The following is a 13,683-nucleotide window of genomic DNA, read 5'->3' as shown; positions in this document are numbered from 1 at the left end:
TGATCAAGCTTGAGTTTATCTTGGCATAAGGATACATAGCCAAATTATTTTTTTCCAGAAAAAATTTCTGGAAAAGCTTTAATTATTACGATTTTGTTTAAACTATAATGATAGATCCTCCCTTCCCCCAACTGGTGGGCGGAGCATGACGTAACCTGCGTCTGCACTGGGACATCCCCGAGACACTCAACCACCAATCAGCGTGTGCCGAGTGCCCTGGGCCCCACCCCTTCCTATTCCTCCCCTCAAAAGGCATGTTCACCTCTCCACGTGTTGCTGCTCTCCTCAGTCTGCGAGACAGCCCGGCGGGTCCTTCTCCTCCTCCTTCTCTAATCCTGGTTTTTCTATGTCACTCGTTAGTGCGGAATAAACTTCCTCTTTTAACATGCTTGGTCTCCGACTCCCGTTTCCTGCGCCTCGAACCTTACATATAAAAGGCCCCCTTCTCCTCACTGATTTGAAGTAACATTTTTTCCACATCTTCTATTCCTGATTGTATATTTTAGCACTTTCTGTTTTGTTTTATTGCTCTGTCTGTTGATCACACACTCTTGGTAAGATTTTATGAGAGCAGGCTTCCTCACATATTGTGTGTGGGTGTGTAAAACTATACATTTTGTATGAAGGGTAATTGGCTAATATCTACCACAATTATAAAAGCATATATTCTGCGATCCAGCTATTCCTACTTCTAGGAATATATCCTATAGGTAAAATTGTACAACCCTGGCTGATGTGGCTTAATTGATTGAGCTTTGTCACATGCCCCAAAAGGTGACCAGTTTGATTCCAGCCAGGGCACATGCCGGGTTGCAGGCATAGTGTTTTCCTTGCCAGTTTCCTGTTCCAATTTTACTATTTATACAAAAGCAATAAAATGAACTTGCAAGGTAAATAACAACTCCCCAGAAGCAGCAGCTTGTTGGGGAAAATAAGACATTTTGGGGGGCTAGCAATCTGAATCTGTGCCAGTAACCTAATGCACATCCTTGATAGCCTATAATGAAGTCACTGCCCTTTTCTCCACAATCTGGTCTAGCAAGACCTGCTTTCCTAATTACTCCCCATTCACAAAGGGGCCATAAACAGAATGGAACAGCTTAGCTACAGCGGGGGTCACTGACACCACCCAGACCAGGCATTTAGCTACACTCTAACTTCTCCATTCTAACCGACTCGGAGGGGCTGTGGAAGCCCACCGCAAAAGCCTGGTAGTTAGGAAACAGATGGAAAACAAAGACACTGAAGGGGATAAAGGGAAAGCTTCCTCCATACTTAGGATTTGGAGAACTGACCCCCTGAGTCACTGAACTAGGACATGTGACACGTCTGAAAATAAATGGGTTTATTCTGGACCTCCAAGTAGTCCTGTGTATTTTTCAGTCACCTGGTAAATTCTGTAACAATCTCACACACTGATCCTGCTGTTATCTGAGATAAAAGTCAGAGCACATACCTGGACAGCAGCAGGGAGAGGCTTTTCTAATATGTAAAACAATAACAAAAGGAAAATGTTAATGTTAAAAATGTCTCATGTGGTAAGTGCCATCTTCCTCTTAGAAAGTAAGTTTCTTTAAGAGGTGGGTCTCATTCATAGCATCTAGAAGTGACAACTCCAAAATAGTCAGCATTTACTGAGGACACTGTGGCAGGCACTTTGCTGAGTTTTGATTATGTTGACAGTGTACTTAGCTATCGTTATTCAGTAAATATTTTTCAAAGGGCTTGAAAAAAAACTATTGAAGACATTCAAGAAAAAAATTACAAACCATTATTTCTCATTAATATGGATGCAAAGATCCTTAAGAAATAGTACTGAATTGAATCCAACAGTATATAAAAAAGACCACATCATAACCAAGTGGGATTTATCCCAAGAATGAAAAGATGGTTAAGTGTTTGCCAACCGTTTAAAGTAATTCACCATATTAACAGAATAAAAGAGAAAAATCATACAGTCACACCAAATAGATGTAGAAAAAATTTTCAAACAGGATTCAATATCCTTTTATGATTAAAAAACAGCTCAGGAAACTAAGACTTCTCTCTCCCTCTCCCTTCCTCTCTGAAATAAATAAAAATATATATATGCATAAAAAGAAAAGTAAGCCTGGCCAGTGTGGCTCAGTGGTTGAGCATCGACCTCTGAACCAGGAGGTCACGGTTTGATTCCTGATTAGGGCACATGCCTAGGTTGTGGGCTCGATCCCTACTGTGGGGTGTGCAGGAGGCAGCCGATCCATGATTCTCTCTTGTCATTGATGTTTCTATTTCTCTCTTCCTCTCTGAAATCAATAAAAATATTTTTTTTAAAAAAAGAAAGGTAAGAGCAAAGCTGAAGGATTTATATTACTTGACTTCAAGCTTTACTGCAAAGCTATAGTAATCAAGACAATGTGAAATTGTCATAATGATAGACAAATAAATCACTGGAACAGAATAGAAAGTCAGAAAAAGAACCACACTTATATGGTCAATCAATTTTAAAGGAAGACATAAAAACAATTCAATGGGGAATTGTGTTTTCATCAAATGGTGTTGCAATAACTGGGTATCCACTTAGAAAAAAAGAGATAGAGAAAGCTGCCTATCATTACCAAGCTTGCCAGTGGTACAGACAGGATTCAAGCTAGACTTTCTGGCTAACATGTTACAAGTTGTGAATATGAATTTATAATCAATACATATAGGCTACAATATTTTTCTGACTCAAATTCGATTTGACGCCATACTTTTCAAAAATGTCAATATCACCCTGGTCAGTTTGGCTCAGTAGTTACAGTGTTGGCCTATAGACCGAAGGTTCGGGGTTTGATTCCTGGTCAAGGGCATGTACCTTGGTTGTGGGTTTGATCCCTGGCCCCCATCAGGGTGCATGAGGGAGGCAAAAAATCGATGTGTCTTTCTCACGTTGATATCTCTCTCTCTCTCCACCCCCCTTCCTCTCTCCTCTCCTCTCGCCCTTCCACTCTCTATAAAAATCAATAGAAAAAATATCCTCACTCCTTGGGTGAGGATTTAAAAAAGAAGTCAATGTCATGATAGAAAAAAAAAGCCTGATGAAAGTACTTGATTACAGGAGAGTAAGGACACATAAATAAATGCATTGTGTAATTCTGAATCGGATCCTGAATCACAGACACACTATAATTCCACAAAGGACATTATTATAATAATTGGAAAAGGATATGGACAGCATGTTAGATAATAGTTTTATATGAATGTCAAATTCCCTGAATTAAAAAATCACCCTGGGGTTATGTAAAATTATTTTCTTATTCTTATAAGATAGAATTATTTGGAGGTAAAGGGTCATGATGTCTGCAACTTATTCTGAAATGGCTTATTATTAACAACAACAATAAACATATCTCAAAGAAACCAAATATGGAAAAGTATTAACAATTGGTGACTCTAAATTAGAAGTATATGAGGAGAGAAACCAAGATGGCAGCATAGGTAAACACCTGAATTGCTGCCTCGCACAACAATTTCAAAACTACGACTAAAAGACAAAATGGACATCATCTAGATTCTAGAACCACAGGAAGGCTGGCTGAGTGGAAATTCTACAACTAGAAGGAAAGAGAAAAGCACACTGAGATTCAGAGGAGGTGCGGAAGGCAGAGGTATGGAAGTACACGCGTGGAGAGGGCTGGCAACTGAGTACGCGGCTGGCTTTTTCTATCCGGAGGGAGACCCAAGATCCCGACTGCTCTGAACTCCAGTTCCAGGTGAGACTCTGGGGACCCAGACTCACTTGGGGAGAAACTGGACTGTTTGGCAGCGGGTGAAACTCGAGGGCGGCTTTCTCTCAGAGGTGCTTGCAGTGATTACTGAGGGACACTGAGACCCAGGAGCCTCTTAGGGCAGGGCTGATGGGAAGCCATTGCTGTTTGCTCCACCCTGAGACTCCGCCCCACCCAAGCTGAGCGCAGAGGCTTTTGCATATGAATGGCCTGGTCCTTTGAAATCTAAACTTACCTAACAAACTGCAGCTGAGTATGTGAGACCCAGAACATCCAAAAGAAGGCCCAAGGCCCCGCAGCAGCTTGCATTGCTTCACAGCTGGGCCTCATCTGGGCACCTCCAAAACCCAAACAAAGAAGAGGAATCCACAGAACTCTCCGTAGCTCCTGCTGGGTGGCCTTAGGCAGAGGCTAAATTAGCACCTCCTTGGAGATCCAAGAGCCAGTGTACCCAGTGGTCAGAGTGGGACCATCCAGATTACAACTCCTCAGATCCATAAGGGACACACTCAGGGGGCAGACTCAGTGAGCACCAAAGCCCCGCTGAAGCAAGTCTTGTCTCATACGGGTGTCTCCAGCACAGAAGTTCTCCCATTGTCGACACAGTTGATCCTCACAGCCAATTGTCCTGGAGGTCATTTTCTCCCAGTGATACCAACAACAATCAAGGCTTAACTACAACAAGACTGTGCACACAGCCCACAAAGGGGTGCATCAAGAGTGTCCACCTCAGGTAACTGGGGAGGCTGAGTCACTGGGCCATATAGGACACCTGGCACACAAAGCCACTCTATCAACTCAGGGAAGCAGCCAAAATGCGGAGACAAAGAAACAGGTCACAAATGAAAGAAATGGAGGAAAGCAAACGACTGGATATAGAGTTCAAAACCACGGTTATAAGGTTTTTCGAGAATTTTCTAGAAAAGGCTGATAAATTTAGCGAGACCTTCGAGGATATGAAAAAGGACCAACTAGAAATTAAGCATACACTGACTGAAATAAAAAAATATTATACAGAGACCTAACAACAGACTAGAGGATCGCAAGAATCAAGTCAAAGATTTGAAATACAAAGAAGTAAAAACACCCAACTGGAAAAGCAAAAAGAAAAAAGAATCCAAAGATATGAAGATAGTGTAAGGAGCCTCTGGGACAACTTCAAGCGTACCAACATCAGAATTATGGGGGTGCCAGAAGAAGAGAGAGAGCAAGATACTGAAAACCTATTTGAAGAAATAATGACCGAAAACTTCTCCCACCTGGTGAAAGAAATAGACTTACAAGTCCAGGAAGTGCACAGAACCCCCAAAAAAGGAATCCAAAGAGGACCACACCAAGACACATCATAATTAAAATGCCAAGAGCAAAAGACAAAGAGAGGATATTAAAAGCAGCAAGAGAAAAACAGTAAGTTACCTACAAGGGGGCACCCATACGACTGTCAGCTGATTTCTCAACAGAAACTATGCAGGCCAGACGGGAGTGGCAAGAAATTTTCAAAGTGATGAATAGCAAGAACCTACAACCAAGATTACTCTACCCAGCAAAGCTATCACTCAGAATTGAAGGTCAGATAAAGAGCTTCACAGATAAGAAAAAGCTAAAGGAGTTCATCACCGCCATACCAGTATTATATGAAATGCTGAAAGGTATTCTTTAAGAAGAGAAAGAAGAAGAAAAAGGTAAATATAAAAATTATGAACAACCAATACGTATCTGTCAACAAGTGAATCTAAAAATCAAGTGAATAAAAAATCTGATGAACATAATAAACTGGTGAATATAATAGAATCAGGGGCATAGAAAGGGAGTGGACTGACAATTCTCAGGGGGAAAGGGGTTTTGGGGTTGTGGGAAGAGACTGGACAAAAATCGTACACCTATGGATGAGGACAGTGGAGGGTGGGTAAGGGCAGAGGGTGGGGTGGGAACCGGGTGGAGGGGAGCTACGAGGGAAAAAAGAGGAACAATTGTAATAATCTGAACAATAAAGATTTATTTAAAAAAAAAGAAGTATATGGGAGTTCACTGTATTATTCTTTCCACTTATCTGTTTGAAATTACAAAACAGACATTTAAATATTAATTTAAAAAACTTGGATTTGATCCTAAATCCACTTGCCACAGTAGTGACAAATTAGTCTGTTATACATGGGGGTGTTCTTCTCTCCCTCCCCCTGGGTTTTACATGGTACAAAACATTCAGGAAGGGCCCTCTAGCTTTCAGTCCATATTGGTCACTGAAAGATCTATTGCAGAGCTGACAGCCTCCACTCTAGGGTTCAAGTGTGTCTGCTAGCTGGGAGCCCTGGCACTGAGGATCCAATCTCCCTGCATTCACCATGTAGCCCTTCCTCTCCAAGGTCCTGTCATTGCCCAGGTCCCTTTGAGGAAGCTTGTGACATCAGTACTATTGGAAAAATCCTACCCACTTTTCTCTCAGAAAGCCCACTTTTGCTTTTGTGTTACTCCAAATTTATATCTTCAACTCCTCCCATTGCTGAGAGGATCTTCCAGGCTACCCTCTTAGGGTTTTTAAAATCACTATTGAACTGTTTCCTAGAGGTGGAGGTAGAAAAGGAAATGGTGTTACTTTTACTAATTCATTGTATGAGGGATAAAGACATAGCTAATATACTTTTTTACAAAGTGCAGTGTTTCCCAAAGTCATCTACAGATGACTCACCTCAGAGTCACCCAAAATACTTGCTAAAAATGCTGATTTCTGGTTCTATATCCATACCCACTGGACTTTTTTTTTTTTTTTTTTTTTAGTGTTTTAGTATTTCTCATGATTCTGCGGTTGACTGAGCAGTTCTACTCATTTAGCTTTACTCATGTGTTTACATTCAACTGACAAATTGATTAAGGGGTGGGCTCAGCTGAGACAGCATTTAAATGGCTGGTCTTTAATTCCAGGCTTCTTCATGGCAGCAAGATCCTGGAGTAATGTTCTAAGACGGTGCAGATGGAAACTTCAAGGCCTCTTGAGGACCAGACTTTGTAACATGCTCGGCACCACTCAGGCCACAATCTATTGGTCAAAGTAAAAAGGCAAGCCAAGATTCAAGGTGAGGAAGAGATGTCAAGTCTTGATGGGAGGGAATCTGCCCTTTTAACATAGCCTCCTCAGGAGACTCATACGCACGAGTGGTGTTATTTAACAAATACGTGTTCAGGGCTGTTTCCCATTGCATTTGATACAGATCTCTATTTCTAACACTTATATACTGTATATGTGCTTTTTGTTTATTTCAGAGGGCTTACTTGTTATGTCACCTTTCTATCCGTAGAGTTTATCACAGCATTTGCGACCCAGTAAATGTTCAGTAAATATTTCTGAAATGAATGCAAATATTTGAATCTAGAGTTTGTGGAATGTCCTAAGAATCATTTGGGCTTGCTCTCATAGTTTTCATTCTAATTAGGGAGGTAAATGTGGGAAGTTAAGATTTTAGATACAGAGGGTTTCCTTGAATAGTAATATGCTTAGGTACTATAAGGAGATGGAGTCACCGAAGCTCAGAATGGTAGGAGAGTTTGTGGAAAGGGAGAATTTGAGGAGAAGCTTGCAAAGTGAGTAGGCATGGGAAGGAAATAGGTGTCTTAAGTGGAGGGGCCCAGTATGACCACAGATGTGAGTTTATTACCAACGGGTTTAGGAGTCGGTAGCTGGTGCACAAGGCTTATAAAACAGAATGGTGTAAGACATTAGTCAAACAGGTTGGGGTGGATTGTGGAGAGCCTGGGAGAGTGACCTGATGAAAATATTTCACCACAAACAATTTGTCAGTTGTAATGGCAGCTAAAAATGATTAGCTCATAACACTGCACATTAACCAAACTTGTTATTAAATGCTTGGGGCCCTCTAGCCCATGACAGTTGAGGCAATCTCTACTTTAGAACAGGTAGAAACGAAAATTGTGTAGGTGTGTTCTGATCACCAAAGAATTCGCTTAAAAATCAACCCAACCTCCAGGTTTATTGAGATATAACTGACATAGAACAAAATCATTCTTCGTAGTGGCCGAAACTTCTGATATACTCCACCCCCTACCCCTTACGGCAGACAAGGCTTCCAGCCAGTCACTCCGCCTTTTCTAACACCGCCTTTTCATTTATGTGTTGATTACTGTGTGACAATAGCTCTGCAGATATACTCTCACTTAATCGGCCGCATTTTTCTATAAATCATCATGCTCATTCTATTGGTGAGAAACTGAGACTTAGGCGGGATTCTGCAGGTATCATGCAAAGCAAAGCTGTAAACCCGAGGCTGGAATGCAGGCCGCGCAGGCGGGGGAGCGAAGGAGGGGAGGGATCCACGGCGAAGGGAAGGGAAACTGGAAAACAGAGACTCTTTCAGGACTCTGCAGGCCTGCTCGCCGAGCGAAGGGCAAACTTCTCCTGAGTGACACCTGTCACATGTCTCCACTAGGCGCCATTCCAAAATCACAGTATCAACAGGCGAGATTGGAGGGGATGGGCGATTCTGATTGGTTTGGTGGATCTCGAACCAGGACTACGTCCTGAGGAACAGGCGGGGGAGTGGGCGGGACTTTAAACAGAATCCCTCGTTTCATTGGTAAAAAGAAAATGAACCAGGAAGTAGTCGGAAGCGTGATTGGCTGTTGCCAGGATCCTTCTGACGGCCTTATGGGTCTTGGTTACGGAAGCCGGGGAGGGCTGAGCGCAGGGTCTACCTTGAGGAAGTTAGCGGCGGAAACCGGATAGTGGTGTAGAAAAGGTATCTCAGGCCTAATGGCGACCGTGGAAGCGAACGGCAGCGATGGGAAAGGGCAAGGGGTGGAGACCCCCGTCACCTATTACCGTTTGGAGGAGGTAGCGAAGCGCAACACCTCGAAGGAGATATGGCTGGTGATCCACGGGCGAGTCTACGATATCACCCGCTTCCTTAACGAGGTGGGGCCCGGGAGGTGGTAGGTCCCTTGGAGCTGCTGGGGTAAGGGGTGGTCGGGCCAGGAAAGGCTGCTAGGGGTGCGTGTAGGAGGGAAATGAAGTCTGGCTGAGGGCGATAAAGCGTTTGAAAGGGGCCACCACCCTATGAGGGGGAAACCGGGAGCGGGGTGGCGGGGGGTGGGGTGGGGTGGGGTGGGTTAAATATACACACATTTCCAGTCAGCACTAAATTCTGGTGCCTTAAATAATATCGTGTATTGCTTATCATGTATCGTGCACTTCCTGTGTGCTAGGTTAAAGTCAGCCATTATGATCCCCATTTTACAGAAAGAACAACTGAGTCTCAGAGACGCTGAGGACTCGCAAGGCCACACACTTAGCCTAGAGCCATATGGACCTAGTTTTGAAGGGCACAAAACCTCTGCTCTTTTCACTGACTTCTGAAGTAATACCATTTTTGTTTTTCATTTTCTTGATAAGAAGCTGAGATTCACCTCTTCCTCCATTTGCTGCGTTCATTTTTTTCTAACTTGAGTTCACCTTGAGGCCAGATGGTCATGAGTTGACCTTTCTTTGGCCATTGACTTAGGTTCTGTCATCCTCTTAAATTTTCAAGGTGTTCTATTAGATATTACGTAAGTCCTCTTTGCGATCATGGTACAACTGAGTGATTTTTTTTTTCCAACTTAAGGGAACAGGAGATGTTTATTTGCTTAAACTAAGTTAATTGGGGTGTAATCTGCATTCAATGAAGTGTGCCCACTTAAACGGTAAGTTTTGACAATGTATTCACCCATGTAATCACAACCTCAATTGCAGCATTTTCACCACTCTATAAAGAGTTTCCTTTTGCTCTTTTGCAGCAGTCATTCCCCAGGCCCCCAAACCCTGAGGCTTTGATATACATATATTTTGTTATATATTGGTTTGTATCATTTTATTTTGAGCAATAGATGAATTTCCAAGGAATTCTTGCATAATGCAACCTTATTGTAACTGAGCAAAAAGTTCCTTTCTATTAGTTCTTTCTCTGAAGCAAATATACAAATAACGTTTTCTATTAATTTGGGGCCTAGGGAGGAAAATCTCTACATCCTGATTCATAAATCTATAAAAACCTTTAAAATGTAAAATTTCCCCCCCATAGGACATTGTTGTTAATAAATCTTCCTAGTGACCAATAAGTTAACATAAAGTTTAGTAACTTCTTGCATTTATATGGTGTATGTCATTTTATGCTTTCAAAAGTACTTTCCCATGATTTCATCCTCAAAATAACTAGCTGAGAGTGCCTGGGGTAGTAGTGATGTGTGTTTTTTTTTTTTTGTTTTGTGTTTTTTTTTTTTTTTTTAATGGGAACAAGAAACAGGTTCAGAGAGATTTTGGTCATACAGGTGATTGGTGACAGAGTCTGGTTTGGATAAATCTTGTCTACATGGGTTTATTCAGATTCAGATTTTTTTGTCTACATGGTATTATTTCAAAATTCTAGCCTTAGCTATGTCCATTGGTGTATGCCTCATAATAAGTTTCAGTTGTGGGGTGCAACATGTTAAAGCATAATTTGTGGTTTTATTTTCCCCAGGTTTCTCAGGAAAAGTCAATGCTTGTAGGGAACTTTAATTCAGTCTTGTAGTGGTTGCTCACCTGATTTACTACATGCTGATGGAGCCAGAGACATCCCAGGTGTGCCAAGGTTTCTCTTAAAACTTGAACTGCAGGTCTTTACCTGCAGTTAGCCATTTTACTTTCCCATTCAGTAGTCTCTACCCTTGTTTTCTTGTTCATTCCAAGCCTATGCATTCATTCACTTACTATTCACATACTTACCAAGTGTGTGCTATGTGCCAGGTATTGTTCTAAGTGCTGAAGGTACAGCAGTGGATAATTAAACACATGCCTTCATGGAGATTACAATCTATGGAAAGTGGACAGTACTCAGTAAGTTACTAAAATACATGCTATGTTAGGTAGTGGTAAGTGCTAAGAAGAAAAATGAAGCAGAGAAGAGGAGTATGGGTGTATGTTGGGGTGAGGGTATGAGGATGATGGGCTGATTTTAGATAAGCTGGCTAGAAATGGCTTTAGTCAGAAGATGACTAAAGTAAAGGCCAGCAGAAGTTACGGGAGCTAGCCATGTGGAAATCTGCAGGAAGAGCATTCCTGGCAGAGGGAGCAAGGTCAAAGGCCTTGAGGTAAGAATATGTATTCTGTGTTTGAGGAGCAGTGTGGCAGGTTATAGTGGCTGGATAGCAATAGATGTCATCAGGATCAGGGGATAGCAGATCAAGTTCTAAAACAAACTTCGCAGGTTTTAGAAAGGATTTTGACTTTTGTTTTGAGAAGGGAAACCACAGTGGAGCAGAGGAGTGACATGATGTGACTTAATGGTTTATTAGTGTCACTCTTACTGCTCTGTTGAAAAGAGACTGAAGGAGGGCAAAGGTGGAATTGAGGATCCCAGTTTATTAAAAAGGCTGGACAAGAGATGGTGGCTTGGTCCAGGATGGTGAGAAGTGTCAGATTTTGGATGTGTTATGATGGTAGAGCCAGTAGGATTTAATGATACATTGGACTTAAGGAGTGAGAGAAAGGAGTCAAGGATGACACCAAAGAATTTGGCCTGAAGGTCTGGGAGAATAGGGTTTCTATTAGATGAGATGGGGAAGACTTGTGGTATTAGGTCTGTTTTCTTTTCTTTCTTTTTTTCTTTTTTTCCCCAAATATATTTTTATTGATTTCAGAGAGGAAGGGAGAGGGAGAGGGAGAGATAGATAGAAACATCAATGATGAGAGAGAATCATTGATTGGCTGCCTCCTGCACACCCCCTATTGGGGCTCGAGCCCACAACCTGGGCATGTGCCCTTGCCGGATTCGAACCTGGGACCCTTCAGTCTGCAGGTCTACATTTTATGCACTGAGCCAAACCAGCTAGGGTGGTATTCACATTTTAAATATAATTTGGAAGGATTGGGAATGGGATGTAGGGAAATTAGAGCCAGGTTCCTTTCTTCTGGAGCTTAGCTTGATTTTTTAATTTTTGAATTAAGTCATACAAATATACAGTGAAAAGCCTTCCCATCTGCCTAAAGTTAACTACTATTGTTTGTGTTTCTCCAGGTTTTTGTTTTGCATATGTAAGCAAAAGTGAAATAGTCCCTCCCACTCTTTTTTTATTTTTTAAAACAGAAGGTAGTGTACTGTACACACTGGTCTGTGCTTTGCTTGTTTGCTTAACTGTACCTATCAGGAATCTTTCCACATCGATACCTGGAACACTTCTTATTTTTCACAGAATTTATTGTCTGGGTTGTCATTTATTTAAGCAGTCTCCTATTCAGAAACATTTAGGTTGTAGTAATATTTTGCTATCTAGGTCCCCCCCCCCCCAAAGTGAATTCTCTTGCCAGCCAATGCACATACAATAAAATGTACAGATTTTTATATGTAAAGTACACTGAATTTTGAGAAAAATCTCATCTGTGTAATAATCATCACAATTAATATATAGAACATTTGTAAAACCTTTGCCCTCATACAACCATTGATTTGATTTAGAATACTAGAAAACTATGCACTCTTCTGCATCTAGTGTCTTTTGCTTAATAGATCTGTGAGATTCATCTCTGTTTTAGTCTATGTATCAGCAATTTGTCCCTATTTATTTTTATTTTGTATGGTATTCGAAAACTTGTTTATCTATTAACCTGTTGATTAACGTTTGAGTTGTTTTCATTTTTTGGCTATTATGAATAAAGCTGCTATGAACTTTCATGTGCAAATCTTTATGTGGACATAAGTTTTCATTCCTCTTGGGCAGATGTCTAGGAGTGAGATTGCAGGGTCATATGTTTTGTTTTGTTTTAACTTTTTAAGCAATTGCGAGAACTTTCCCCAAAGTGGCTACATCATTTTACATTTCCACCAGCAGTGCATGAGTTTTCTAGTTTCTCCACATCATCGACACAGGGTATTTGTCATTTTACTTTTAGCCATTGTAGTGATTTTCATGGGTGTGTGCTAGCATGTAATTATGGTTTTAACTTGCATTTCACTGATGACTAATGTTAAGTATCTTTAAGGGCTGATTGGCCATTTGTATGTCTTTTTATAAGGTGTCTGTTCAGTCTTGCCCATTTTTTAATTAGGTTTGTTTCCTCATTATTGACTTGAAAGTGTTCTTTATATATCTAGATGCAAGTTCTTTGAGTATATGTATTACGAATATATTCTTCCAGTCTGTATTTAGCCTTTTCATTTTCTTAACAGTGTCTTTTGAAGAGAATTTTGGTGAATTGTATATATGAAATAGAATGCTAAAGGCTGGGTGCTGGCTTTGGGGTTTATGTCTGGTTCCGTTTCCTACTTAACCACTTAATAGTTGTGTAACTTTGTGCAAATAAGCTCAGTGAAGGCCTCTCCCATCTGTAAACTGGAGATAATAGTACCTACTCCACAGGGTTATTGTTGGGACAGTTAATTTAGATAATGCATAGAAAGACTTACCATGGTACCTGGTATAAAGAGCTCAGTAATGTTAGTGGTTATTTTTATTATTAATAAAATACATTTTCCTGTAGCATCTTTTGAGTGCTTACTAAATATAGCAGATGCTGTGAAGATTTAAAGGTGAATTAGCTGCCTTGGACTTAAAGGGAGGATGAGATCTGTGTATAAGTAATTGTGGTGCAGGGTGGAGCGTGAGCTTGCCTTCAGTAAGACTGAGAATGCAGGCTCTTTTTGGTGCATCCCTAGAATAACTCCTGAAAGCTTCAGAGTTTAACTAATAACAGTTCTTACTGGATTTCTCCAAGGCTGGTCAAAAGAATGCAAATTACATATCTTGTGGAATTAACAAATCTATAGAAAGAGTATTTCTTTCCTTGAGCAATCCCAAGTGGTGACAGCCCTAGGGAAGACTAGGAATAACATGAGGTGAAATTTAACCTCCAGCACTGCACAGGTGAGAGGCCCTGATCAACAAATTGATTTTTACTTACTTATTTTGTATG

At 41.0% G+C, this 13,683-nt stretch overlaps 2 protein-coding genes across 3 annotated transcripts in view; both read left to right on the top strand.

Moving 5' to 3' along the window:
- Positions 1–6,820, top strand: part of NIP7 (nucleolar pre-rRNA processing protein NIP7) — a 76,523-nt gene extending 69,703 nt beyond the window's left edge. Inside the window, exon 6 of the mRNA XM_080645838.1 lies at positions 6,669–6,820. The gene's annotated coding sequence lies outside the window, so the exon portion shown is untranslated. The remainder of the gene's footprint in view (positions 1–6,668) is intronic.
- A 1,577-nt stretch (positions 6,821–8,397) lies between these two features.
- The window catches only part of CYB5B (cytochrome b5 type B), a 32,670-nt gene continuing 27,384 nt past the window's right edge, over positions 8,398–13,683 (top strand). The window contains exon 1 of one of the 2 annotated variants that reach the window (XM_080645827.1): positions 8,398–8,673. In XM_080645827.1, coding sequence (XP_080501953.1) covers positions 8,512–8,673 — 162 coding nt within the window. In that variant the 5' untranslated portion in view covers positions 8,398–8,511. The remainder of the gene's footprint in view (positions 8,674–13,683) is intronic. The other variant, XM_080645828.1, reaches the window with a different exon arrangement.

The sequence above is a fragment of the Plecotus auritus genome (assembly GCF_963455305.1).
Source record: "Plecotus auritus genome assembly, chromosome: 10".
Lineage (NCBI taxonomy): Eukaryota > Metazoa > Chordata > Mammalia > Chiroptera > Vespertilionidae > Plecotus > Plecotus auritus.
The sequence above is the reverse complement of the archived record's forward strand: the minus strand, read 5'-3'. Positions and strand labels throughout refer to the sequence as shown.